At 56.5% G+C, this 27,602-nt stretch overlaps 4 protein-coding genes across 5 annotated transcripts; all 4 read right to left on the bottom strand.

The window, feature by feature from the left end:
• Positions 1 to 142: 142 nt before the first annotated feature.
• LOC121062636 (butyrophilin subfamily 1 member A1-like) lies at positions 143 to 14,385 on the bottom strand. Of its 2 annotated transcripts, XM_040542799.1 has the most exons (9): positions 14,115 to 14,384; positions 13,360 to 13,707; positions 12,437 to 12,718; positions 12,203 to 12,307; positions 11,857 to 11,877; positions 10,897 to 10,917; positions 10,707 to 10,739; positions 10,008 to 10,529; positions 143 to 216 (listed from the first exon to the last, which is right to left on the bottom strand). In XM_040542799.1, the coding sequence occupies exons 1-8, from the start codon at positions 14,212 to 14,214 to the stop codon at positions 10,009 to 10,011; spliced, it is 1,431 nt and encodes a 476-aa protein (XP_040398733.1). In that variant the 5' UTR covers positions 14,215 to 14,384; the 3' UTR covers positions 143 to 216; position 10,008. The 2 variants fall into 2 exon arrangements, with proteins under 2 accessions (XP_040398733.1, XP_040398732.1); XM_040542798.1 differs by lacking the exon at positions 143 to 216 and having other exon boundaries at positions 9,558 to 10,529; positions 14,115 to 14,385.
• On the bottom strand, positions 201 to 2,788 carry LOC121062594 (butyrophilin subfamily 1 member A1-like). The gene is made up of 4 exons (XM_040542634.1): positions 2,777 to 2,788; positions 2,289 to 2,307; positions 914 to 946; positions 201 to 736 (listed from the first exon to the last, which is right to left on the bottom strand). The coding sequence occupies exons 1-4, from the start codon at positions 2,786 to 2,788 to the stop codon at positions 201 to 203; spliced, it is 600 nt and encodes a 199-aa protein (XP_040398568.1).
• Positions 2,794 to 22,022, bottom strand: LOC121062593 (butyrophilin subfamily 3 member A2-like). Its single transcript, XM_040542633.1, has 6 exons — positions 21,753 to 22,022; positions 5,368 to 5,470; positions 4,611 to 4,958; positions 4,168 to 4,449; positions 3,900 to 4,038; positions 2,794 to 2,797 (listed from the first exon to the last, which is right to left on the bottom strand). The coding sequence occupies exons 2-6, from the start codon at positions 5,468 to 5,470 to the stop codon at positions 2,794 to 2,796; spliced, it is 876 nt and encodes a 291-aa protein (XP_040398567.1). The 5' UTR covers positions 21,753 to 22,022.
• LOC121062629 (butyrophilin subfamily 1 member A1-like) lies at positions 17,374 to 21,804 on the bottom strand. Its single transcript, XM_040542774.1, has 8 exons — positions 21,653 to 21,804; positions 20,898 to 21,245; positions 19,915 to 20,196; positions 19,681 to 19,785; positions 19,335 to 19,355; positions 18,793 to 18,813; positions 18,602 to 18,634; positions 17,374 to 18,424 (listed from the first exon to the last, which is right to left on the bottom strand). The coding sequence occupies exons 1-8, from the start codon at positions 21,750 to 21,752 to the stop codon at positions 17,796 to 17,798; spliced, it is 1,539 nt and encodes a 512-aa protein (XP_040398708.1). The 5' UTR covers positions 21,753 to 21,804; the 3' UTR covers positions 17,374 to 17,795.
• Positions 22,023 to 27,602: the final 5,580 nt, after the last annotated feature.

The following is a 27,602-nucleotide window of genomic DNA, read 5'->3' as shown; positions in this document are numbered from 1 at the left end:
GTTCCCAAACATGAAGCAAAAGGTGTCTGAATTCTGAGTGCCCCCCACCAGCTGCTGCAGGTCTCAGCATGCAGAAAAGAACATCGGGCAGCCCCTGGCCCCACTGCCCCTCATTCCTGCACTGCTGTTGCAGGACCAAGGTGACGTGAGCCAGGAGTGGCTGGAGAAGGGCAGGAGCCCCCCAGGGCTGGGGACAGGGTCTACAGGGTGCTGTCCCTCAGGCACAGCTGGGCATTCGTCCCCAGCCAGAACCAGGGGCGCACGCTCTCCCCTTTCAAGGAGACTGCTGTGAAAGTGAAGATCTCAACACGATTGTCAGCACTGATAAAAGACACCTGCCACTGGGTACAGTCCAGACAGACCCAGATCCTCGTGGGGACAGGGAACAGGGACAAGGGGGTTGGAGGAGATGTGAGAGACATGATCTGCCCCTCATTGTACTGCACAGCCCAGATCCCTTCTTCAGGGCTCATGTTGATCTCCCCCTTCCTCTTCACCGATGCCCTGGCCACCCCCACAGCCAAACTTGAATACTTTCCCTTCTCCCCCTCTACCTTCACCTCCCAGCAATGCCTCCCCTCTCTGAACTCCTCACGGCCCAGCACGCAGCAACTAGTGTCAAATCTCTCCAGGACACTGGGCACCTGCTGCCATTTAGTTTCCCATCTCACACTGCTCTTGTCCTGAGACAGGACAAGCAGGGGATGAGCCGTGTCCAGATCCAGGGTCACCTTCACTGCAGGGACAGAAGGAGCCAGGCCATCAGGGGCAGAGCTCAGCCCTGGGCAGCCTTTCCCCAGCTCGGGGCCAGGAGCTGCCCCACGGGGCACGAGATGGGGCACCTCTTGGCTCCTGAACATGCCCCAGCAAGGGCAGGAGAAGCACTGCAGAGGGCAACCCAGTGCACACCTACCTCTATTATGAGACAGCAGAAAATTTCTCCATGCTAGAGGGAGAGGGGAGAGCTGGTCACAGACCATGGCTGATGCCCAGTGGGTGTGGGCAGGGTGAGGGTCCAGCCCTGGGCTGCTCTGTCCCAGCTGCCCACCCTCCCCTGCACATTGCCTTGGTGTTGCCCTTGGGCTCAAGCTCAAGAACACTCACCCTGCTCTGCAGCTTTTTCCCCTGGAAAAGAAAGCAAAAGGAATGTCTGCTGAGAGGGGAGAGCTTCTCGTCCCGTGCCTGAACCCCAAACTGTTTTGTTGTGGTGCAGGATACTCACTGAGCTTTGCATCTTTTTTCTCTGCCAAACAAAAGCAAAAAGAAAGCATGATGGAAAGGGACATCTTGCCTTCTCAAAATTACCACTGGTAGAACCCCAAATCCTTCATTTTGGGGAGGGACGGACACTCACCCAGCTCTGCGGCTAGTTCCTCTGAAAAAGCAAAAACAGTTGGTGAGAGAGTACAGATTCTCATTACATGACAAGAACTCATTTACTTTGGGTTTGGGGACAGAGACTCACTCAGTCTGGTAGATTGGTGTGCTAGAAATGAGAAGAAAGAAAGGCCTGGTGAGAGGGAACAGCTTCCCATCCCATTGTGATGACTCCAAATACTTCAGATGCTGATGGAGACTTACCCAGCCTTGCATCTTTTTCCTCTGCAAAAGAAAGAGAAAAGCAATGCATGATCAGAGGGGAAAGCTTCTCCTCCCATAGCTCCCACTGGCAGACAGCAAATTAGTTCAGTTTGGGGAGGGACACTCACCCAGCTCTGCAGCCAGTTCCGCTGGAAAAGGAAAGCACAGGCAATGCATGATCAGAGGGGACAACTTCTCATCCCATGGCTGCTCCCATGGGAAGACCCCAAGTTCCTTCAGTTTGGGGAGGGACACTCACCCAGCCTTTCATCTTTTTGTGCTGGAGAAGAAAGGCAAAAGCAATGCATGATCAGAGGGGACAGCTTCTCATCATATGCCTGCTCCCATGGCTACACCCCCAAATTTATCGTTCTAGGAAGTGGCCAAATTTAACTTTGCTCCCAAAAGGAGGGACCAGACTAATAGTCAGTGAAGTTCAGCTGTGAGCAAGGCTTGTGCAATGAGAACAACTAGCATAGAAACTTGTGCAGCTTCCAATACGATGCCACCAATGTGTAAACCGGAGTGAAGGGGGGACGGGTGGAGGACCTTCCTGTCCCAGAAGCGTCAGTGCAGAGCGGGGCAGCCCCGCAGCTCGCTCCCCGTCCCCACCTTGATCCCCATTCCTTTCAGCCTCCCCATTCCTTTCACCCTCCCCTGCACATTGCCTTGGCGTTGCCCTGGGGCCCAAGCATGGGGACACTCACCCAGCTCTGCAGCTTGTTCCTCTGAAGAAAAAAAAAAAGAGGGGGAGAGAAAAGAAATGCCTGATGAGAGGGGAGAACTTCTCATCCCATGCCTGAACCCCAAACTGCTTTGTTGTGCTGCAGGATACTCACCGAGTTCTCTATCTTTTTTCACTGAAAAACAAAAGCAAAAAGAATGCTAGAAAGGGACATCTTGCCACCCCATAGTTCCCACTGGTAAAAGCCAAATTCCTTTATTTTGGGGAAGAGACACTCACCCAGGTCTGCAGCTAGGTCCTCTGCAAAATAAAAGCAAAAGCACTTGGTGAGAGAGTACAGATTCTCATTACATGACAATAACCCATTTTCTTTGGGTTTGGGGATAGAGACTCACGCAGTCTTGCAGATAGCTGCGCTGCAAATGAGAGGAAAAATGGCATGATGAGAGGGAACAGCTTCTAATCCCATTGCGACACCCCAAATCCCTTCAGATTTTGATGGAGACTTACCAGCCCTTGCATGGTAGTCATCTGGAAAAGAAAGAGAAAATCCCTGAAGTGCTCTGTCCCAGCTGCCCACCCTCCCCTAAACATCTCCTTGGCCTTGCCCTGGGGCCCAAGCACATGGACACTCACCCTGCTCTGCAGCTTGTCCAGCTAGAAAAGGAAAGCAAAAGTAAAGCATGATAAGACGGGAGAACTTCTCATCTGATTGTTGCTTATTGGAAGACTTTGAGTTTACGAATGCAGACTTACCTAGCTTTGCATCTTTGTTCAATGGAAAAGAAAAAAACAGTCAATGCGTGATCAGAAGGCAGTGCTTCACATTCCACGGCTACTCCCATAGCTAGATCCTAAACTATTTTTCTGAGGTGAGTGGGCACTGACCATCTTCCTCCAAGTTTGGGAGCGACTGGACTAACACAGATCAACACCCAGGTTTGAGCAAGGCTTGTGCACGTGGATCAGTAAGGAGAGACGCTTGTGCAGCTCTCTGCACCGTGCCACCAAAACGCAAGTGGAAGGGAATGGGGACGGATGGAGGATGTCCCTGTCCTGGAAGCGTCAGTGCAGAGCGGGGCAGCCCCACAGCTCGCTCCCCGTCCCCACCTTGATCCCTGTTCCTTTCAGCCATCCCGGCCGTGTCCCGTGCCCAGGGCAGCCCCAGCCCCAGCACTCCCCACTCCCCCGTCAGGCTCCAGCTGCTCCTCCAGCACCCACGAGCCACCAGCACACAAGCCCCCAGAGCACACCCAGCCCAGTCCCTCCCCCAGGGACACCACTTCCCCAGGGGGCTGGGGCAGGGACTGCAAGGACTCACCCAGCTCTTGGATCTGTGCCACTGAAAAGCAAAGGCGGAGGAACAGGAGGTCAGCAGAGCAGCTTGGTTGCTCGGTGGGAACATCTGCAGGGGGTCTGGGCATTCCCACCAGCCCCACACTGCAGCCATGCTCCCTGGCCTCCCACCCAAGGCCCCTTGCCTTCTCCCCTGCCTTCGTTGCCCAAGGCAGAGGCCCAAGAGGATTCTAAGGCCTTTGGGATCCCCAGGAGAACATTCCCTTCCTCCTCCTACGCACCTCCTTGGGCCAGGGCTCAGCCCCGCTCCAGACCCACATGGGTTTGTGCAGAATACCTCCCTCTGCTCCATCCCTGCGCTGCCAGCTTACCTTTCTTAAGGAAGAGATAAACACCGAGGCCAATGGACACAGCCAAAAGCACGAGGACCAGAACCAGAACCACTATCAAGGGCTGGGCTTTGAGGAAGAAGGGAGCTGAGAAAAGACACAATGAAAAGGGCTGCATTTACATACCCACGGGTGGAAAAGCAGGACCCAGATTTCTCCCAGCTCAGGACAAGTGCAGGGGCCAGGAACACCTCACCCTGGCTGTGCTGTTTGTACCTGTGATGTGCAGGGACGATTCCCACTCCTGCTGGAGGCGGCTGCTCCTGACCACACAGGACAAGGGCCCCTCCACGCTCCCGGTCACGATGACGGCACCTTCGATTTCAAAGAGCCCCTCCTGGTCCTGGGAATGTGTCTGGGACACCGAGGGCAGATGCTGCCCGCGAGCATCCCTCCACAGCAGCTGCGGCAGCGGGTACCAGCTGGCTGATCGACACAGCACCCGGATGCCTCCGGCCTCGTAGCCCTCCAGGGAGAGGTGGGGGTCAGCGCCTGTGGCTGGGGGAAGAGCCCGGAGCTGGGGCTTGACTTGGGGAGGGATTCAGTTCCAAGGCAAAGACCCCATCTGCTCCCATGCTAAACAAAGTCCAGCCACAGTGAAACACAGAAACCCAGGGACACCTGAACCATCTCCTTGAAGCATCACTCCAGCCACTAACCTGACACCACCAGCTCCACCGTTGCTTCGTCATAAGCATCAGCAGCTTTCACAATGCAGACATAATGGCCTTCATCAGAAGGTCTCAGCCCCATGATTCGCAAGTCCAGGCTTCCAGCAGAGAGACCATCTCTGGCCAACTCTGTCCTCCCAGCATATGCCCCCATCTGCTCCCCGTACAGGTCCTCTCCATTGAGGTAGTGGTGCACTGTCTCAGATATTGTGCGTCGAATCCACCTGACCTCCAAGCTGCGAGCATCCCGTTGAGGGGACAAGTGGCAGGGCAGCACGACATCCTGCCCCACGGTGGCAGTGAGAGGCTGGCCTGGTCCCTCCACTCTGAGCTGGGCTGGGCAATGGAGAAGGGCACAAAGAGGTGGTGAGATCTTGTCATCGTAAATTTAGGGGCAGTGAGTGACAAATGGCGAGCTGTGCGTGGGTTGCTGCGTTCTGTGTCCCCCATGTGTCCCATGGGAAACCACTGGGGAAATAGGAGAGGGAGAGGGAGGACGTGCAGGAGAAGGAGGTGTGCTGGGAGTGGGAGCCCTCTCTGCAGCATTCGGGCAGGTGAAGAAGAGCCAGAAAGGGCAGCCAAGGCAGCACCCGTATTGCATGAAAGAACCAAATGGAAAGCAAAACCAAGTGGGGGCTGAGCTGTGTGCTTGGGTTCCCCCTGTCCCACAGCCTCTCCCCTGCCCTATGGCAGCACGTCTGCATGCACAGGGGTGAGAGCCCCCAGCAGCCCCACAGGATCCTACCTGAGCCCAGCCAGAGGAGGAGGAGCAGAGTGACGAGGGAAGTCAGGAGGCCCCTGGTATGGCCGGTGAGGCTGGGGCAGCCGCAGCCCCAGGGGAGCCCCATCTGGCTCGATGATCCTTGTGGGTCCCTTCCAACTCAGGATATTCTATGATTCCCTGATCTGTGCCGCTGCAGGTGTGGGAGCTGTGTGCAGAAGCTGGAGCAGAAGAGAGAGGACCAAGGCGCTGCAGGCACCGCAGGCAGATGGGGAAGGAGTCCCCTTGGGCCTGGGCACAAGGAGCCACAGCCAGCAGCACCTTGGGCAGGGCGCAGAGGCTGCGCTTATCACGAGCTGGGGGACACAGCAGGCAGCCCCCGGGGTTCTTCTCCAAGGGAGTCCCACCAACAGAGAGGTCCCTCACGGCACCCAGCAGAGCTGCAGAAAGTACAAGCCTACGCCCAACTTTCCTAACCTTTGCCCAGTTCCTGCCTGCAATAACCCTCTGGCAGTAACTTTGCCCCTGGGGCAATGGGAGCAAGTGTCTGTTGAGCTCTGCAGGGCTGGCACCACCATCCCATGGCAGCTGGGTGCCCAGCCTAGGGCCTTCAGCAAGCATGAGGGGCTTGTCCCCAGCAGAAACCTCTCCAGACCACCAGGGAAAGCCACTGACTGAGCTCACTGTCTGGGGAACGGGGACTGCAGTCAGTACCTGACGCTTCGACTCCGCCGCTCGTTCGCAAGTCACTCTGCTCCTGCTCCACGTGGGGTCCCTCCCATGGGATGCTGTCCTTCCCGAACTGATCCTGCGTGGTCCTTACTCAGCCATCCCAGTTGTCTGCCCTCTCTGCCCGCCTTTTTACGCAGGGGGATGGAGAGTTCGTGCGTTCTAACAAAAACATCCTTAAAGAGTCTCCAGCTCTCCTCAGCTCCTTTGTTCCTAAGGATGGTGTTCCAGGGGATCTCATCCACTAGGTCTTTAAATAGCTTGAAGTTTGCTCTTCGGAAGTTCAGGGTCCTGCCTCTGCTCTTTGACAGGCCCATATTCCTTGAGATCACAAACTCAACCATGGCATGGTCACTGCAGCCCAGATTGCCACCAGTCTTGACCTCTTTAATGAGCTCTTCTGCGTTGGTGAGCACCAGGTCAAGTAACGTTTCTCCTCGGGTTGGTTTCTCTAGCACCTGGACCAGGAAGTTATCCTCAATGCACTCTAGGAATCTCCTGGATTGCTTAAAGCCTACTGTGTAGTTTTCCCAGCGGACATCCGGGTGGTTGAAGTCCCCCATCAGGATGAGAGCATGCGAGCACGATGCTTCTTGTAGTTGAAGCAAGAAGGCTTCATCCACAGGCTCCCCTTGATCAGGCAGCCTGTAGTAGACCCCAGTAGAACCGCGTTTCTGTGATAGCAATCAGGTCATATTTGTCTAATTTCACCATGGTTTCCAATTCCTCTTGCTTGTTTCCCATGCTGCGTACATTGGTGTGGAGGCATTTCAGCTGGGCTGTTGGTCGCATTGCATTTCTAGAACCCTTCCTGTTGTATTGGGACAGGTCACAAGTGTTTCCCTGCCATTACTTAGAGTGATGGTGTTCTCAGCTATGCTTTCTTCACTCAGAGGTGCATCCCCTTTCCCCACTGCATCGAGTTTAAAGCCCTCCTGATAAGCCCAGCCAGCTTACTGCCCAGAAGACTCTTGCCCCACCTGGACAGCTGCACCCCATCCGATGTCAGCATGCCTGGTCCCTCAAAAGCGTGTCCAATGTCACAGAACCCAAAACCTTGGGCATGACACCAGTCTCTCAGCCAATCATTCACTTGGCCCGTTTGTCTCCTTCTTCCTGGGTCCCAGTCACCAACTGGGAGGACAGAGGAGAACACTGCTTGCACTCCCGATCCCTTCAACATCTTTCCAAGGGACATAAAATCCCTTTTGATATTTTGGCATTTCCTTGTTACAGCTTCGTTTGATCCTACTTGAAAAAGCAGGAAGGGGTGGTAGTCTTTGGGGCCCACCAGACTCAGTAGCCTCTTTGTAATATCATGAACAGGGGCCCCAGGCAGACAGCAAAACCTCTCTGGAGAGATTGTCCAGATGGCAGATGGGAGCCTCGGTGCCTCTCGGAGAGGAGTCTCCAGTGACTAACTCCTTTTGTGCCTTCTTTGTGGCACTGCTTTTGATGCAGATGGGAGACTGAGCCAACTTCGTGTGGTCGGGCTTTTCGAGTTCCCTGTGGTTGATCTTTCTGAGGTCTTTACTAGTTCTCCCGGAGTCTCTTCTCTCCTGCCTTAGAACCTTGTATCTATTGCATGGCGGCACTTCAGGGGCAGGGAGGAGACTCTCCTCCAGCTCCGATCAGAGACGAGGGTCCACTCTCCTTTTCCTGTGAGTCTTCAAATGTGCTTGTTTTGGGCTGCACGCTTGTCTCCCTACCCCTTGCCTGGACTTAAGGCAGGGCTCTTGCTTGGCCCGTGTCAGCGCATAATACCATTTATCAGTCTCCTGCTCGGATTCCCGAATGCTATGCTGCCTGGTGAGCTCCTCTTGTAACTGAGCCACCTGTTTGAAGAGCTCACCCAGCTGAGGGCACACTTGCACCCATGACATCCACCTCTGCCTTCAGGCCCTAAGGGGACCTCCAGAGACTGGAGCTCCCTGCAAGTGAGGGTCTGGGCTGCTCTTCCCATCCTCAGGAGGTCTGTTTGTGGGAGGCATCTACCCAGGGAGGTTGCGGCCCCCCGATTTGGGTTTCAGCTGCAGACCAGCAGACTTGGCGAGTGGACACCATTTCTTCAGTAGAAGGTCCTTCCCAGAACAGAGATATGACCGACCCTGCTCGACCTCCCTGCTCGCCCTGCCTGCAAGCACTGCCACGCCATGCCCTGACCTACACGCCATGTTCCATTCACCGCGCTCCTGGACTCTCGCTCTCCCCAGGGGCTGCCTTTGTACGACAGAGAGGGGGCTTCTGGATCTGCCCATGCCTCATCAGCTGGCCTCGCGAGGGCTGCTGAGTCCTAGCAGCTCCCTCGGCTGCCTCGAATAGCCTCGATGAAGGAAAACCCCTGCATGCCTCGATCCCCCACTCAGCTGCAGGATGTATCTGCCCCGGAGGTGATCGCCTCGGCTTCCTTTGTGGTGATTTAAAATATTCCCACACTTGGAATTTCCATGTTCAGAAGCTGATTTATTTAATTACAAGGAGTATTACTAATTCTTTTACATCTAAATCCATGCTAAATAATTCATGCTTTCACGCACAAAGCCAAATTCATAAATGGAGTTAGGAATGGAGAACTGGAACGCACAAATGGGGTTTGCACACACGAAGCAAAGGCATGCCTGAAGTCTGAGTGCCCCCAACCAGCTGCTGCAGGTCTCGGGGTGCAGGGAGGTGTGCGGGGCAGCCTCTGGCCCCACTGCCCCTCATTCTTGCCCTGCTCCTGCACGACCAAGGAGACGTGAGCCAGGGGTGGAGAAATTTCTTCTCAGAAAGAATGGTTAGGCATTGGAACAGGTTGTCCTGGGAGGTGGTGGAGTCACTGTCCCTGGGGGCGTTTAAGGAAAGGTTGGACGTGGTGCTTAGGGACATGGTTTAGTGGGTGATATTGGTGGCAGAGAGGTGGTTGGACCAGATGTGAGAAACAAAGATGTGTTTTTGCAGTAGAAGGTGTTTTTGCAGTGGAAAATGATACTATCCTTGCATATTTGGAAGGGATTTTGCAGGCATGACAGTGGCAGAGCAGTGATGACCTTAGAGGTCTTTTCCAACTTGAATGATTCTGTGATCTATGGCTGAAGGCTGAGACCACCTGCTGCCTCTGCTTGGAGGACTTCCAAGAGCTGGTGATGCCCCCCTGTGAGCACAGCCTGTGCAGAGCCTGTGTAATGGGAGGCTGGAAGCTCTTTGGGTGCCCCCAGGACAGGACAATGACCCAGCTGGGACAAGTGGGTCCCAGGCATCAGCTGGGGAACCGGGGACAGCTGGAGCTTAGGTTCCTCCTGGCTCTGACTCCCAGGACCAACACCAAGGAGATGGTCTGCTGCAAGACGCCTTCCCAGGCAGCAAAGCCTCAGGACAGAAAGCACCCAGGAAATGCCACTGCCAGACTCCATCTTCCTGTGCAAAACTTTATTTGCCACAGTGCTGCTGCTGCTGTGCCTTGATGTGCTCCAGAGGAGTGAACAAGAGCCCCCACAGGCTGCTCATGCTCAGCACCAGCCACATAGCACAGATCAACCCCAAACTAGGAGGCAGAGGTGGGCTGCAATGGCCGGCAGCACACGGTGACCATATCCCTTGCACTGGGGTCTGCAAGCAGTGCAAGCAGAAGGGAGAGGAGCGTGGAGAGCTGCTGCAGCCCCTGTGCTGCCTGCTGGGGCTCAGAGGCAAGCTGAGACCTGCGGGTGCCAGCAGGGCTTGTGCCCCAGCACAGGAGCCCTGTGCAGGGCAGAGCCCAGGAGCTGCAAGGGGCCTGGCCCCTGCTTGCAGCATCCCAGCCCTCCTCCAGAAGCAGGGAGGAACAAGGGGCACCCCCTGGCCCCACTGCCCCTCATTCCTGTGCTGCTCCTGCAGGATCAAGGAGAGGTGATGCAGGAGTGGCTGGAGAAGGGCAGGAGTCCCCCAGAGCTGTGGACAGGGTCTGGGGGGTGCTGTCCCTCAGGCACAGCTGAATTCCCTGTGTCCACAACAGAAACCAGGGGCGGATGGGCTTTTTATTGAAGTTGGCTGCTGTGAACTTAAAGATCTCGACCCCGTTGTCAGCGTTGATAAAGACACCTGCTGCTGGGTACAGTCCAGACAGACCCAGATCCTCGTGGGTACAGGGGTCAGGGACAAGGGAGTGCGAGGTAATGTCAGAGATTTGAGTTGCCCTTGTTGGTACCGCACAGCCCAGATCCCCTCTTCAGGAGTAATTTTGTAAAACCCATTCTTGGTCACAGAAGCCCTGGCCACCCCCACACCCCACCAAGAATACTTTTCCAGCTTGCCCTCCACCTCCACCAACCAGCAGTGCCTCCCCTCTTCGAACTCCTCATGGCCCAGCACACAGCACCAACTGTCAAATCTGTCTAGGCTGTAAGGTAACAGCTGCTGTTCACTTTGAAATCTTACTCTCCTGTTGTCCTCCGACAGGATGAGGTCAGGATGAGCCGTGTCCGGATCCAGGGTCACTTTCACTGCAGGGACAGAAGGAGCCAGGCCATCAGGGGCAGAGCTCAGCCCTGGGCAGCCTTTCCCCAGCTCGGGGCCAGGAGCTGCCCCATGGGGCAGGAGATGGGGCACCTCTCGGCTCCTGAACATGCCCCAGCAAGGGCAGGAGAAGCACCGCAGACGGCAGCCCAGTGCTCACCTACCTGTATTTTGAGGCAGCAGAAACTTTCTCCATGCTGGAATGAGAGGGGAGAGCTGGTCACAGCCCACAGCTGGTGCCCAGTGGGTGTGGTCAGGGTGAGGGTCCAGCCCTGGGCTGCTCTGTCCCAGCTGCCCACCCTCCCCTGCACATCGCCTTGGTGTTCCCTGGGGCGCAAGCACGGGGACACTCACCCAGCTCTGCAGCTTGTTTCTCTGAAAAGGAAAGCAAAATAAATGCCTGATGAGAGGGAAGAGCTGCTCAGCCCATGGCTGCTTTCATGGGAAGACCCCAATTTCCCTTTGTTAGGGAGGGAGACTCACCAAGCATTGCACGTTCGTTCGCTGCAAAAGAAAGAGAAAAGGAAAATATGATCAGAGGGCATAGTTTCTGATCCCATAGCTCTCACTATGACATTTTTTATATTTTTTTTCCTGTTTTGAGAGTGAGACTTACACAGGTCTACAGCTTGTTTCTCTGGAAAACAAAAGAAAAAGGAATTAATGGTCAGAGGGAGCAACTTGTCATCCCTTGCAAAAACCCAAATTCCTGTTCTCTCTGGAGTGAGAAAACACTGCCTTGCTCTCAAACACAGAAAAGACTAATAGTCAGCAAAGCATAATTTTGTGCAAAAAGCGTGTTAGTGACAACTTTGCCGCTTTCAACACTGTGCAACAAAATACTAATGGAAGTGAGTGGGGATGGATAGAATGGGAACTGACCACCTAGCTCAGGGATTCAGAAGGACCAGACTAACAGGGAGCAAGAACCACATTTGAGCAAGTCTCGTGCACGTGGAGCAGTAAGGAGAGACACTTGTGCAGCTCTCTGCACCGTGCCACCAAAACACAAGTGGAAGTGAATGGGGACGGATGGAGGACGTCCCTGTCCCAGAAGTGTCAGTGCAGAGCGGGGCAGCCCCGCAGCTCGCTCCCCGTCCCCACCTTGATCCCCGTTCCTTTCAGCCATCCCGGCCGTGTCCCGTGCCCAGGGCAGCCCCAGCCCCAGCACTCCCCACTCCCCTGTCAGGCTCCAGCTGCTCCTCCAGCACCCCGAGCCACCAGCACACAAGCCCCCACAGCCCACCCAGCCCATTCCCTCCCACAGGGACACCACTTCCCCAGGGGCTGTGGGCAGGGACTGCAAGGACTCACCCAGCTCTCGGCTCTGTGCCGCTGAAAAGCAAAGGCGGAGGAACAGGAGGTCAGCAGAGCAGCTTGGTTGCTCGGTGGGAACATCTGCAGGGGGTCTGGGCCTTCCCACCAGCCCCATGCTGCAGCCATGCTCCCTGGCCTCCCACCCAAGGCCCCTTGCCTTCTCCCCTGCCTTCGTTGCCCAAGGCAGAGGCCCAAGAGGATCCTAAGGCCTTTGGGATTCCCAGGAGAACATTCCCTTCCTCCTCCTATGCACCTCCCTGGGCCAGGGCTCTGTCCCGCTCCAGACCCACGCAGTTCCCTGCAGAACACCTCCCTCCGCTCCATCCCTGTGCTGCCAGCTTACCTTTCTTAAGAAAGAGATAAACACCGAGGCCAATGGACACAGCAAAAAGCACGAGGACCAGAACCAGAACAACTATCAAGGGCTGGGCATTGAGGAAGAAGGGAGCTGAGAAAAGACACAATGAAAAGAGCTGCATTTACATACCCACGGGTGGAAAAGCAGGACCCAGATTTCTCCCGGCTCAGGACAAGTGCAGGGGCCAGGAACACCTCACCCTGGCTGTGCTGTTTGTACCTGCGATGTGCAGGGACGATTCCCGCTCCTGCTGGAGGCGGCTGCTCCTGACCACACAGGACAAGGGCCCCTCCATGCTCCCTGTCACGATGATGGAGCCTTCGATTTCAAAGAGCCCCTCCTGGTCCTGGGAATGTGTCTGGGAGACCGAGGGCAGGTGCTGCCCGCGAGCATCCCTCCACAGCAGCTGCGGCAGCGGGTACCAGCCGGTCGATCGACACAGCACCCGGACGCCTCCGGCCTCGTAGCCCTCCAGGGAGAGGTGGGGCTCAGTGCCTGTGGCTGGGGGAAGAGCCCATGGCTGGAGCTTGACTTGGGGAGGGATTCATTTCAAGGCAAAGACCCCATCTGCTCCCATGCCAGACACAGCCCAGACCAGCCACAGCCTTACGGGCTCTGGGACTGGGCAATCCACGTACCCACCCTCACCCCCAAACCACCCTGACCTGTGCCAGAACCAGACAGCAGGGCTGCACAATGCCAGTAGCCCCAAATCACCCATAAAACCTGGGTGCCAAGCTTCAGCACCTTCAGGCAGCATCTCTGCACCAAGCCGTGCTAGTTCAAGAAGCCCTGAGACTTCCGGACAATGTCTCAGGTCTCCCCCAGCACAAAAAGCAAAACCCAAAAAGGTCCAGCTGCTCAGAGGTCTCTTCCCTGCTTCAGATGTGGTGTTTGGTCCCATGGTAGGCACAGCTGAAGGAGCTGCTCAGCAGCCTGTACCCAGTGCCCTTAAAGCATCATAGGGATGGCCTGCACAGACACCACTGAAAGCTAACAACTATATCCTATCTATGGACCTCTCTTCCCAAATAGTACCTCCAGTTCCATGTCCATATTCCATGGTGTTCAATAGCTGAGACAGGAAAAAAGAAACATAAATTCTCCCTTGGAATTCCTGGTGTATTACCCCAGCCACTAACCTGACACCTCCAGCTCCACCGTTGCTTCATCATAAGCATCAGCATTTTTCACAGTGCAGAAGTACTGCCCATCATCTGAGGGTCTCACCCTGGTGATTCGCAAGTCCAGGCTTCCAGCAGAGAGACCATCTCTGGCCAACTCTGTCCTCCCGACATATGCCCCCATCTGCTCCCCGTACAGGTCCTCTCCATTGCGGTAGCGGTGCACTGTCTCAGAGATATGGTCCCGGATCCACCTGACCTCCAAGGTGCGAGCATCCCGTTGAGGGGACAAGTGGCAGGGCAGCACGACATCCTGCCCCACGGTGGCAGTGACAGGGTGGCCTGGTCCCTCCACTCTGAGCTGGGCTGGGCAATGGAGAAGGGCACAGAGAGGTGGTGAGATTTTGTCATTGTAAATTTAGGGGCAGTGAGTGACAAAGGGCGAGCTGTGTGTGAGTTGGTGTGCGCTGCATCCCCCATGTCCCATGGGAAACCACTGGGGAAACGGGAGAGGGAGAGGGAGGACGTGCAGGAGAAGGAGGTGTGCTGGGAGTGGGAGTCATCTCTGCAGCATTTGGGCAGGTGAAGACGAGCCAGAAAGGTCAGACAAGGCAGCGCCCGTATTGCATGAAAGAACCAAAGGGAAAGCGAAACCCAGCTGGGACTGAGCTGTGGGCTCCGGTCCCCCCTGTCCCACAGCCTCTCCCCTGCCCTATGGCAGCACTTCTGCCAGGCCCAGGTGGAGAGCCCCCAGCAGCCCTGCAGGATCCTACCTGAGCCCAGCCGGAGGAGGAGCAGAGTGACGAGGGAAGTCAGGAGGCCCCTGGCATGGCCGGTGAGGCTGGGGCGGCCGCAGCCCCAGGGGAGCCCCATCTGTGCTGCAGTGGGAGCAGGAGCTGGGGTCAGAAGCTGGAACAGAAGAGAGAGGGGACCAAGGGGCTGCAGGCACCACAGGCAGATGGGGAAGGAGTCCTCTTGGGCCCAGACACAAGGAGCCACAGCTAGCAACGCCTTGGGCAGGGCGCAGAGCCTGTGCTTATCACGGGCTGGGGGACACAGCAGGCGGTCCCCAGGGGTTCTTCTCCAAGGGAGGCCCACCAAGATAGACGTCCCTCACCGCACCCAGCAGAGCTGCGGAACATAGAATACTACGCCCAGCTTCCCCAACCTTTGCCCAGTTCCTGCCTGCAATAACCCTCTTGGAAGTGCTCTGCCCTGGGGTAGTAGGGGACAAGTGTCTGGGGAGCTCTGCAGGGCTGGCACCACCATCCCATCGCAGCTGGGTGCCCAGCCCAGGGCCTTCAGTGGGCACAAGGGGCTTGTCCCCAGCAGGGGCCTCTCCAGACCTCCAGGGCAAGCCAGTGTCTGAGCTCGTTCATCTCCATCCATCCAAGACAGAATCAAACAGTGAGGACTTGGACAATGCGGAGGTGCATAATGTCATCTTGAGAACTCTCCAAATTCTATCTTAAGGGTCTTTGGTCTTGGAATTTAAGCTGTCAGACGTTGCCCCAGCTTCCAAGAAGGGCAGCAAAGAAGACCCTGGGAATTACAGGCCTGTTAGTCTCATGGCAGTGCCTGGTAAAGTTATGGAGATTGCTCTGGAAGTGAGTGAAAAATAGCTGAGGAACAGTGTGGTCACTGGTCACAGCACACATGGATTCACGAGGGGAAAGTCCTGTTCAATAAACTTAATTTCCTCTTTATGACAAGGTCACCCACCTAGTTGACCAAGGGGAGCCAGATGAGGTGATCTTTTTGGATTACACTAAAGATTTCAGCGTGGTTTCTGACCATAGCCATCTGGACTAAATGTCCATCACAGAGCCAGACAAATGCACAATACGATGGGTGAACAATTGGCTGATGGGTCAGGCTCCGAGGGTTCTGGTAAATAGGGTGACATCAGGCTGGCGGCCAGTCACGAGTGGGGCTCTGCAGGGCTCCATTTTGGGGCCAGGTCTCAGGTCTCTTCAGGTCATAGATGACCTGGATGCAGGACTAGAAGGAAACCTGAGTGTTTCTGGCTGACAGTAAACGGGGAGGAGCTGCTGACTCCGTTGAAGGTGGAAAGGCCTTGCAGAGGGATCTGGCCAAAGGGGAGAGCTGGGCAGCCTGTGGGAAGCTTAACAAGAGCAAGTGCTGGGCCCTGTCCCTGGGCAGGGGCAGCCCCAGCTGTACGTACAGCGTGGGGGGCGAGAGGCTGGAGAGCGGCCCCCAGAACGGGAGCTGGGGGTTGTGGCCAATGGCAAGTTGGGTGTGAGCCAGCAGCGGGCCCTGGCAGCCCAAAGGGCCAAGCGTGCCCTGGGGTGCCTCAGGCACGGCACTGCTGGCCGGCCGAGGGAAGGGATCGTCCTGCTCTGCTCAGTCTGTTGCGGCCTCGCCTCAAGCACTGCATTCAGCTGTGGGCAGCACAGCATACAAAGGGCATGAAACTGTGCGAGAGCCTCCAAGGGAGGGCTACGAGGACAGCGAAGGCTCTGCAGGGCAAGGCGTGTGAGGAACGGCTGAAGGCACTTGGCTTGTTGAGCCCAGAGCAGAGGAGACGCAGGGGAGGCCTCGCAGCGGCCCGCAGCTTTCTGATGAGGGGAGCGGAGGGGCAGCCACCGGTCTCTGCTCTCTGGGGCCAGCAACAGGGCTCGAGGGAATGGCATGGAGCTGCCACAGGGGAGGCTCAGGCCTTCTTCGAGGGATTCCAAGAGCTGGTGATGCCCCCCTGTGGGCACAGCCTCTGTAGAGCCTGTGTGTTGGGAGGTTGGAAGCTCTTCGGGTGCCCCCAGGGCAGGGCAATCACTAGGTGTAGTGTGTTTATGTGGCAATGTTTTGGTAGCGGGGGCCATAGGGGTGGCTTCTGCGAGAAGAATCCTGAAGCTGCCCCGTGTTAGATAAGGGCCCCGCCACAGGCCAGAGCCAAGTCAATAAACAATGTTGTTTGTGCCTCTGTGAGAGCATATTTAAAAAAGACAAAAAAAAAAGAAAACAAACAAACAAACAAAAAAAACAACCTTCTGCTTAACAGCAGCTGCAAGAGAGAGAGAGGAGTGAGAAACAGCCCTGCAGACACCAAGATCAGTGAAGAAGGTGGGCAGGAGGTGGTCCAGGCACTGGAGCAGAAGTCCCCTGCAGCCTGTGGTGAGGCCCATGGTGGAGCAGGGTTCCACGCTGCAGCCCATGGAGTAGACCACGGTGGAGCAGGTGGACCTGCCCTGACGGAGGCTGCGGCCTGTGGAGAACCCCTGCTGGAGCAGATTCCAGGCTGGAGCTGCAGTCCATGGAGAGGAGCCCAGGTAGGAGCAGAGGGTCTGGGGGGAGCTGCTGTCTGTGAGGGACCCAGGTTGGAGCAGTGTGCTCCTGATGGATGGACGCCATGGTACGGACCCATATTGGAGCAGTTCTTGAAGAGTTGCTGCCTGTGGGCAGTCCACACAGGATCAGTTTGGGAAGGATGGCGCCCCATCGGAGGGACCCCACGTGGAGCAGGGGCAGAGAGTGACCAAGAAGGAGCGGCGGAGATGAAGCGTCAGGGACTGACCACAGCCCCCATTCCCCTGTGCCCCTCAGGGGGGAGAAGGTGAAAGAAGGTAGATGGGGGGAAGGTGCCTTTCCTTTTTTTTTCTCACTTCCCTAGGCTGTTGGTAATAGGCCATAAATTTTATCATATCTCTACTCTGAGTCTGTGTTGCCTGTCACGATAATTTTTAACCGATCTCCCCATCCTTATCTCAACCGTTGAGCTCTTTGCATTGTATTTTCTCCCCCTTTCCCTTTGAGAAGGGGGAGTGAGAGAGCAGCTGAGGTGGAGCTTAGCTGCCCTCCCAAGTAAAAGTAACACACCCAGGTGGGACAAGTGGGTCCCAGGCACCAGCTGGGGAACCGGGGGCAGCTTGGAGCTTAGGTTCCTCCTGGCTCTGACTCCCAGGACCAACACCAAGGAGACGGTCTGCTGCAAGATGCCTTCCTGGGCAGAAAAGCCTCAGGACAGAAAGCACCCAGGAAATGCCACTGCCAGACTCCATCTTCCTGTGAAAAACTTTATTTGCCACAGTTCTGCTGCTGCTGTGCCTTGATGTGCTCCAGAGGAGGGAACAAAGAGCCCCCACAAGCTGCTCATGCTCAGCACCAGGCACAGAGCAAAGATCAACCCCAAACTAGGAGGCAAAGGTGGCCTGCAATGGCCGGCAGCACATGGTGACCATATCCCTTGCACTGGGGTCTGCAAGCAGTGCAAGCAGAGGGGAGAGGAGCGTGGAGAGCTGCTGCAGCCCCTGTGCTGCCTGCTGGGGCTCAGAGGCAGGTTGAGACCCGCGGGTGCCAGCAGGGCTTGTGCCCCAGCACAGGAGCCCTGTGCAGGGCAGAGCCCAGGAGCTGCAAGGGGCCTGGCCCCTGCTTGCAGCATCCCAGCCCTCCTCCAGTAGCAGGGAGGAACACGGGGCAGTCCCTGGCCCCGCTGCCCCTCATTCCTGTGCTGCTCCTGCAGGATCAAGGAGAGGTGATGCAGGAGTGGCTGGAGAAGGGCAGGAGTCCCCCAGAGCTGTGGACAGAGTCTGGGGGGTGCTGTCCCTCAGGCACAGCTGAATTCCCCGTGTCTCCAGCCAGAACCAGGGGTGGATGCTCTCCCCATTGAAGGAGGCTCCTGTGAAAGTGTAGATCTCGACCCCGTTGTCAGCGCTGATAAAAGACACCTGCTGCTGGGTACAGTCCAGACAGACCCAGATCCTCGTGGGGACAGGGGACATGGACAAGGGGGTGCGAGGAGATGTGAGAGACATGAGCTGCCCCTGATCATACTGCACAGCCCAGATTCCTTCTTCAGGGCTCATGTTGATCTCCCCCTTCCTCTTCACAGATGCCCTGGCCACCCCCACAGCCCACCAGGATTCATTTTCGAACTCCCCCTTGAACTCCACCTCCCAGCAGTGCCTCCCCTCCCTGAACTCCTCATGGCCTAGCACGCAGCACCAATATTTGAATCTGTCCTGACTGTAAGGCACCTGCTGGGTTTTACTTTCTCGTCTCACACTCCTGTGGTCATCTGACACGACAAGCAGGGGATGAGCCGTGTGCGGATCCAGGGTCACCTTCACTGAAGGGACAGAAGGAGCCAGGCCATCAGGGGCAGAGCTCAGCCCTGGGCAGCCTTTCCCCAGCTTGGGGCCAGGAGCTGCCCCACAGGGCACGAGATGGGGCACCTCTTGGCTCCTGAACATGCCCCAGCAAGGGCAGGAGAAGCACCGCAGAGGGCAACCCAATGCACACCTACCTGCATTTTCAGGCAGCAAACATTTTCTCCATGCTGGAATGAGAGGGGAGAGCTGGTCACAGCCCACGGCCGGTGCCCAGTGGGTGTGGGCAGGGTGAGGGTCCAGCCCTGGGCTGCTCTGTCCCAGCTGCCCACCCCCCCCTGCACATTGCCTTGGTGTTTCCCTGGGGTCCAAGCACTGGGACACTCACCCAACTCTGCAGCTTGTTTCTCTGAAAAGGAAAGCAAAAGTAATGCATGATCAGAGGGGAGAGTTGCTCAGCCCATGGTAGACCCTGAACACATCCCATGACTGGGAAAATACTGCCTTGCTCCGAGGTGGGACCAGACAAATAGTCATTGTGGCCCAGCATTTTACAATGCTCTTGTAAGTGGGACTATAAGGACAGACACTTGTGAAGCTTTTATCTCTGTGCTACCGAAGCCATTACGGAAGTGAAGAACGGATTGCTGGAGGATGTCCCTGTTCCAGAAGCGTCAGTGCAGAGCGGGGCAGCCCCGCAGCTCGCTCCCCGTCCCCACCTTGATCCCCGTTCCTTTCAGCCATACCGGCCATGTCCCGTGCCCAGGGCAGCCCCAGCCCCAGCACTCCCCACTGCCCCGTCAGCCTCCAGCTGCTCCTCCAGCACCCACGAGACACCAGCACACAAGCCCCCAGAGCCCACCCAGCCCAGTCCCTCCTGCAGGGACACCACTTCCCTGGGAGCTGTGGGCAGGGACTGCAAGGACTCACCCAGCTCTCGGCTCTGTGCCGCTGAAAAGCAAAGGCGGAGGAACAGGAGGTCAGCAGAGCAGCTTGGTTGCTCGGTGGGAACATCTGCAGGGGCTCTGGGCCTTCCCACCAGCTCCACGCTGCAGCCATGCTCCCCGTCCTCCCACCCAAGGCCCCTTGCCTTCTCCCCTGCCTTCGTTGCCCAAGGCAGAGGCCCAAGAGGATCCTAAGGCCTTTGGGATCCCCAGGAGAACATTCCCTTCCTCCTCCTACACGCCTCCCTGGGCCAGGGCTCTGTCCCGCTCCAGACCCACGCGGGTCCCTGCAGAACACCTCCCTCCGCTCCATCCCTACGCTGCCAGCTTACCTTTCTTCAGAAAGAGATAAACACCGAAGCCAATGAACACAGCAAAAAGCATGGAGACCAGAACCAGAGCCACTATCAAGGGCTGGGCGTTGTGGAAAAAGGGAGCTGAGAAAAGGCAACAGGAAAAGGGCTGCATTTCCATGCCCCTGGGTGGAAAAGCAGGACCCAGACTTCTCCCGGCTCAGGACGAGTGCAGGGGCCAGGAACACCTCACCCTGGCTGTGCTATTTGTACCTTCGATGTGCAGGGAAAATTTCCTCTCCTGCTGGAGGTGGCTGCTCCTGACCACACAGGACAAGGGCCCCTCCACGCTCCTGGTCACAATGACGGCGCCTTCGATTTCAAAGAGCCCCTCCTGGTCCTGGGAATGTGTCTGGGAGACCGAGGGCAGGTGCTGCCCGCGAGCATCCCTCCACAGCAGCTGCGGCAGCGGGTACCAGCCGGCCGATCGACACAGCACCCGGACGCCTCCGGCCTCGTAGCCCTCCAGGGAGAGGTGGGGGTCAGCGCCTGTGGCTGGGGGAAGAACCCGGAGCTGGGGCTTGACTTGGGGAGGGATTCATTTCAAGGCAAAGACCCCATCTGCTCCCATGCCAGATGCAGCACAGACCAGCCACAGCCCCAGAGGCCCTGGGACTGGGCAATCCACGCACCCACCCTCACCCCAAAACCACCCCGACCTTTGCTGGAACCAGACAGCAGGGCTACACAATGTCAGTAGCCACAAATCACCCATAAAACCCAGGTGCCGGGCTTCAGCACCTCCAGGCAGCGTCTCTGCACCAAGTCGTGCTGGTTCAGGAAGCCCCGAGACTTCCAGACAATGTCTCAGGTCTCTCCCAGGACAAAAACCAAAAGAAAGCAGAGGTCAAAGGACTCATCCCTGCTCCAGGCTTTTTGTTTGTTCCCATGGTTGGCACAGCTGAAGGAGCTGCTCAGCAGCCTGTGCCCATTGCCCTGTGAACATCATGAGGATGGCAAAGAGGCCACTGAGACTGAATAAAACCATGTCATTCTTTCTCAATAAAAAGCCTGCAAGGGCATGCATAAGCTCGTTCCTGGAGAAGCATTCACATACTAAATATTAGAAACCCCATCAGACTCAAGACCTTGAAAGGCTTCGTCAATGGCCGTGCGGATGGGACAGAGGCCTGGGCTGATACACAAATCCAGGGACACCTGCACCATCTCCTTGAAGCATCACTCGAACCACTAACCTGACATCTCCAGATCCACTGTTGCTTTGTCATAAACATCAGCATCTTGCACCATGCAGACGTACCGGCCATCATCAGAGGGTCTCAGCCCCATGATTCGCAAGTCCAGGCTTCCAGCAGAGAGACCATCTCTGGCCAACTCTGTCCTCCCAGCATATGCCCCCATCTGCTCCCCGTACAGGTCCTCTCCATTGCGGTAGTGGTGCACTGTCTCAGAGAACTCATCCCGGATCCACCTGACCTCCAAGGTGCGAGCATCCCGTTGAGGGGACAAGTGGCAGGGCAGCACGACATCCTGCCCCACGGTGGCAGTGAGGGGATGGTCTGGTCCCACCACTCTGAGCTGGGCTGGGCAATGGAGAAGGGCACAGAGAGGTTTTGAGATTGTGCCATCGTAAATTTAGGGGCAGTGAGTGACAAAGGGCGAGCTGTGCGTGAGTTGCTGCGTTCTGTGTCCCCTGTGTCCCATGGGAAACCACTGGGGAAACAGGAGAGGGAGAGGGAGGACGTGCAGGAGAAGGAGGTGTGCTGGGAGTGGGAGCCCTCTCTGCAGCATTCGGGCAGGTGAAGAAGAGCCAGAAAGGGCAGCCAAGGCAGCACCCGTATTGCATGAAAGAACCAAATGGAAAATGAAACCCAGCTGGTGCCGAGCTGTGGGCTCGGGTCCCCCCTGCCATACCGCCGCTCCCCTGCCCTATGGCAGCACGTCTGCCAGGCCCAGGGGGAGAGCCCCCAGCAGCCCTGCAGGATCCTACCTGAGCCCAGCCGGAGGAGGAGCAGAGTGACGAGGGAAGTCAGGAGGCCCCTGGCATGGCCGGTGAGGCTGGGGCGGCCGCAGCCCCAGGGGAGCCCCATCTGTGCTGCAGTGGGAGCAGGAGCTGGGGGCAGAAGCTGGAACAGAAGAGAGAGGGGACCAAGGGGCTGCAGGCACCGCAGGCAGATGGGGAAGGAGTCCTCTTGGGCCCAGACACAAGGAGCCGCAGCTAGCAACGCCTTGGGCAGGGCGCAGAGCCTGTGCTTATCATGGGCTGGGGGACACAGCAGGCGGTCCCCAGGGGTTCTTCTCCAAGGGAGGCCCACCAAGATAGACGTCCCTCACCGCACCCAGCAGAGCTGCGGAACATAGAATACTACGCCCAGCTTCCCCAACCTTTGCCCAGTTCCTGCCTGCAATAACCCTCTTGGAAGTGCTCTGCCCTGGGGCAGTGGGGACAAGTGTCTGGGGAGCTCTGCAGGGCTGGCACATCCTATCGCAGCTGGGTGCCCTGCCCAGGGCCTTCAGCAAGCATGAGGGGTTTGTCCCCAGCAGGAGCCTCTCCAGACCACCAGGGAAAGCCAGTGTCTGAGCTCTTTCATCTCCACCCATCTAAGGAGGAATCAAACAGCAAACTGTGCGAGAGCCTCCAAGGGAGGGCTATGAGGACGGCGAAGGCTCTGCAGGGCAAGGCATGTGAGGAGCGGCTGAAGGCGCTTGGCTTGTTGAGCCCAGAGCAGAGGAGATGCAGGGGAGGCCTCGTGGCGGCCCACAGCTTCCTGATGAGGGGAGCGGAGGGGCAGGCGCCGGTCTCTGCTCTCTGGGGCCAGCGACAGGGCCCGAGGGAATGGCATGGAGCTGCCACAGGGGAGGCTCAGGCACCAAGGAGACGGTCTGCTGCAAGACACCTTCCCAGGCAGCAAAGCCTCAGGACGGAAAGCACCCAGGAAATGCCACTGCCAGACTCCATCTTCCTGTGCAAAACTTTATTTGCCGCAGTCCTGCTGCTGCTGTGCCTTGATGTGCTCCAGAGGAGGGAACAAAGAGCCCCCACAGGCTGCTCATGCTCAGCACCAGGCACAGAGCAAAGATCAACCCCAAACTAGGAGGCAAAGGTGGGCTGCAATGGCCGGCAGCACACGGTGACCACATCCCTTGCACTGGGGTCTGCAAGCAGTGCAAGCAGAGGGGAGAGGAGCGTGGAGAGCTGCTGCAGCCCCTGTGCTTCCCGCTGGAGCTCAGCGGCAGGCTGAGACCCGCGGGTGCCAGCAGGGCTTGTGCCCCAGCACAGGAGCCCTGTGCAGGGCAGAGCTCAAAGCACAGGAGCTCCCAGGACACTACTTTTTTTTTTTGGTTCCTGCAGCCTCAACCCGTTCATGTGTTTCTCCTGCCTCTTCCTGGGCCAGTTCCTGCAGCATCCTGCCACCCCCTTCCCTGCCACCACAGAGCATCCTGGTCCCGTTGCACTCTCTTTAGGGTGCATCCCGCCCCCGGAGAATCCCGACCCCTGAGCATCCCAGTTCTGAAGTATACAACTCCTGGAGCATCACAGACCCAGAGCATCCTGACCCCGGAGCATCCTCATCCTGGAGCAAGCAGGTCCCGCAGCATCCCAGTTCTGAAGCATCCAGCCACCAATGCCCCCTCGCTGCCCCCCACAGCAGCTGCACTCTGGCTAAAATCCAGCTCGCACTGGGCTGTTTAACGTTGCCAGGTCAAGATGATCATTCCTTTTGTGGTAAGGAGCTTCCTTCATAATGACTTAAAACATTCCCACACTGGGATTTTCCATGTTCAGAAGTTATTTATTTAATTACAAGGAGTATTACTAATTATTTTGCATCTAAATCCCTGTTATATAACTCACATTTTTATACCAAAAAAAAAAAAAAAAAAAAAAACAAATTCATAAATGGAGTTAGGAATGGAAAACTGAAGCCCACAGATGGGGTTCCCAAACATGAAGCAAAGGGGTGCCTGAAGTCTGAGTGCCCCCCACAAGCCAGTGCATGTCACAGAGTGCAGGGAGGAACACGGGGCAGCCCCTGGCCCCACTGCCTCTGCGCTGCTCCTGCAGGACCAAGGAGAGGTGAGCCAGGAGTGGCTGGAGAAGGGTAGGAGCCCCATGGGGCTGGCTACAGGGTCTACAGGGTGCTGTCCTCAGGCACAGCTGGGCATTTGTCCCCAGCTAGAACCAGGGGCGGATGCTCTCCCCATTGAAGGGGGCTGCTGTGAAAGTGAAGATCTCGACCCCATTGTCAGCACTAATAAAAGACACCTGCTGCTGGGTACAATCCAGACAGACCCAGATCCTCGTGGGGACAGGGGACATGGACAAGGGGGTGGGAGGAGATGTGAGAGACTTGAGCTGTCCCTCATCATACTGTACAGCCCAGATTCCTTCTTCAGGGCTCATGTTGATCTCCCCCTTCCTCTTCACAGATGCCCTGGCCACCCCCACAGCCCACACTGAATACTTTCCCTTCTCTCCTCTGCCTCCACCTCCCAGCAATGCCTCCCCTCTCTGAACTCCTCACGGCCCAGCACACAGCGGCAAGTGTCAAATCTCTCTGGGGTGTTGTGCACCTGCTGCCATTTACTCTCCCATCTCACACTCCTGTAGTCCTCTGACAGGACAAGCTGGGGATGAGCCGTGTCCAGATCCAGGGTCACCTTCACTGCAGGGACAGAAGGAGCCAGGCCATCAGGGGCAGAGCTCAGCCCTGGGCAGGCTTTCCCCAGCTCAGGGCCAGGAGCTGCCCCACGGGGCACGAGATGGGGCACCTCTTGGCTCCTGAACATGCCCCAGCAAGGGCATGAGAAGCACTGCAGAGGGCAACCCAAAGCACACCTACCTGTATTTTGAAGCAGCAGAAACTTTTTCCATGCTGGAATGAGAGGGGAGAGCTGGTCACAGCCCACAGCTGGTGCCCAATGGGTGTGGGTAGGGTGAGGGTCCAGCCCTGGGCTGCTCTGTCCCAGCTGCCCACCCTCCCCTGCACATCGCATTGGTGTTTCCCTGGAGCCCAAGCACTGGGACACTCACCCAGCTCTGCAGCTTGTTCAGCTGGAAAAGGAAAGCAAAAGCAATGCCTGATGAGAGGGGAGAGCTTCTCATCCGATGGCAGGAATGTAAATGGTTAATTGTGTTACAGGATACTCATCCAGCTTTGCATCTTGTTTCACTAGAAAACAAAAGGAAAACCAATGCATGAAGGAATGGGACGTCTTCCCATCCCACAGCTCCCAGTGGTAGAACCCAAATTCCTTCATTTTTGGCATGGACACTCACCCAGCTCTGCAGCTAGTTCCTCTGAAAAAGAAAAGTGAAAACACTTGGTGAGAGAGTACAGATTCTCATTACGTGTAAAGAACCATTTTTCTTTGGGTTTGGGGACAGAGACTCACCCACTCTTGCTGATAGATCCACTTGAAATGAGAAGAAAGGAAGGCATGATGAGAGGGAACAGCTTCTCATCCCATTACAAGACCCCAGATCCTTTCAGATGCTGATGTAGACTTACCCAGCCTTGCATCTTTTTCCACTGCAAAAGAAAGAGAAAAGCAGTGCATGTTCAGAGAAGAAAGTTTCTCAGAGCATAGCTGTCACTGGTAGTCCCCAAATCCCTTCATTTGGGGGAGGAACAGTCACCCAGCTCTGCAGCTTGTTCAGCTGGAAAAGGAAAGCAAAAGCAATGCCTGATGAGAAGGGAGAACTTCTCATTCCATTGCTGCTCCCATGGGAAGAAACCACATCTTGGGTTTATGAAGGGAGACTTACCCAGCTTTGCGTCTTCTTTCACTGGAAAAGGAAAGCAAAGCAATGTATAATCTGAAGGCAGTGCTTCACATTCCAGGCTTTTCTCATAGCTAGACCATAAATATTTCTCTCAGGTGAGTGGGTGCAGACCACCTTGTTCCCAGACTGGGAGGGACCAGACTAACAGCAAGAACCAGCTTTGAGCAAGGCTCGTGCGCGTGAAACTGTAAGGAGAGACACTTGTGCAGCTCTCTGCACCGTGCCACCAAAACGCCAGTGGAAGTGAATGGGGATGGGTGGAGGACATCCCTGTCCCAGAAGCGTCAGTGCAGATGGGGGCAGCCCCGCAGCTCGCTCCCTGTCCCCACCTTGATCCCCGTTCCTTTCAGCCATCCCGGCCGTGTCCCGTGCCCAGGGCAGCCCCAGCCCCAGCACTCCCCACTCCCCCATCAGGGTGAGGGGCCAGTCCTGGGCTGCTCTGTCCCAGCTGCCCACCCTCCCCTGCATATAACCTTCTGCGTTCCCCTGGGGCCCAAGCACAGGGACACTCACCCCGTGATGAATGTTGTCCATCTGGACAGCAATTCCCTGATAAACAAAAGCAAAAGCACTTGGTGAGAGAGTACAAATTCTCAATAAATGACAGGATATCATTTTCTTTGGGTCTGGGGGCGGGGACTCTCTCTGACATTCAGCTGGCCAGAACGGAAATGGGAAGAAAAAAATGCATGATGAGACGAAGTAACTTGTCATGCCATTGCAGGACCCCAAATCCCTTCAGGTGCTGATGGAGACTTACCCTGACTGACCTGGTATTCATATGGACAAGAAAGAGAGAAGCCCTGGAGTACTCTGTACCAGGTGTCCACCCTCCCCTGCACATCGCCTTCGCATTTCCCTGGGGCCCAGGCTCAGGGACACTCACCCATTTTTGGAAATTTTGTAATTCAAAATAGTTTCTCTGAAAAAAGAAAAAAAAAAAAAAAGCACTTGGTGAGAGAGTACAAATTCACAATAAATGACAGAATATAATTTTCTTTAGGTTTGGGGACAGGGACACTCTCTGACATTCAGCTGTCCAGAACACAAATGGGAAGAAAAAAATGCATGATGAGAGGGAGTAACTTGTCGTACCATTGAAGGACCCCAAATCCCTTCAGATGCTGAAGGAGACTTACCCTTGCTCCCTGTCCCCACCTTGATCCCCCTTACTTTCAGCCATCCCGGCCATGTCCCGTGCCCAGGGCAGCCCCAGACCCAGCACTCCCCACTCCCCCGTCAGGCTCCAGCTGCTCCTCCAGCACCCACGAGCCACCAGCACACAAACCCCCACAGCCCACCCTGCCCAGTCCCTCCCGCAGGGACACCACTTCCCCAGGGGGCTGGGGCAGGGACTGCAAGGACTCACCCAGCTCTCGGCTCTGTGCCCCTGAAAAGCAAAGGCAGAGGAACAGGAGGTCAGCAGAGCAGCTTGGTTGCTCAGTGGGAACATCTGCAGGGGCTCTGGGCCTTCCCACCAGCCCCACGCTGCAGCCATGCTCCCTGTCCTCCCACCCAAGGCCCCTTGCCTTCTCCCCTGCCTTTGTTGCCCAAGGCAGAGGCCCAAGAGGATCCTAAGGCCTTTGGGATTCCCAGGAGAACATTCCCTTCCTCCTCCTACGCACCTCCCTGGGCCAGGGCTCAGCCCCGCTCCAGACCCACTCAGGTCCCTGGAGAACACCTCCCTCCGCTCCATCCCTGAGCTGCCAGCTTACCTTTCTTCTCCAAGGAAGCCCCACCAAGAAAGAGGTCCCTCACGGCACCCAGCAGAGCTGCAGAAAGCACAAGGCTGCACTCAACTTCCCCAACCTTTGCCCAGTTCCTGGCTGCAATAACCCTCTGGGAGAAATTTTGCCCCTTGGGGGATGGTACCAAGTGTCTCCAGAGCTCAGCAGGACCAGAGGTTGCAGGGAGTGGTGTGCACCTGTGTGCTGAGCCCAGCGCTGCCACCCTTTGCCCAGGATGGTGCGGGCAAAGAATAAGCTGCACTCCTGGCTCTGGTCAAGCAGCCATGGCAGGAGGTCAGCTCAGATTGGCAAGGATCTTCTTCTAGTGCTAAGGTGGATAAGGAAAGTTTGTGTGTGCTGGAAGCCAGGTCAGGCAGCATGGGAGGACTACAGAGATGCTGTTTGCCTTTGTAGGCAGAAAATTC

This window comes from Cygnus olor, chromosome 33, assembly GCF_009769625.2.
Source record: "Cygnus olor isolate bCygOlo1 chromosome 33, bCygOlo1.pri.v2, whole genome shotgun sequence".
NCBI classification, from domain to species: Eukaryota; Metazoa; Chordata; class Aves; order Anseriformes; family Anatidae; genus Cygnus; species Cygnus olor.
This window is presented reverse-complemented; position numbering and strand designations above follow the sequence as displayed.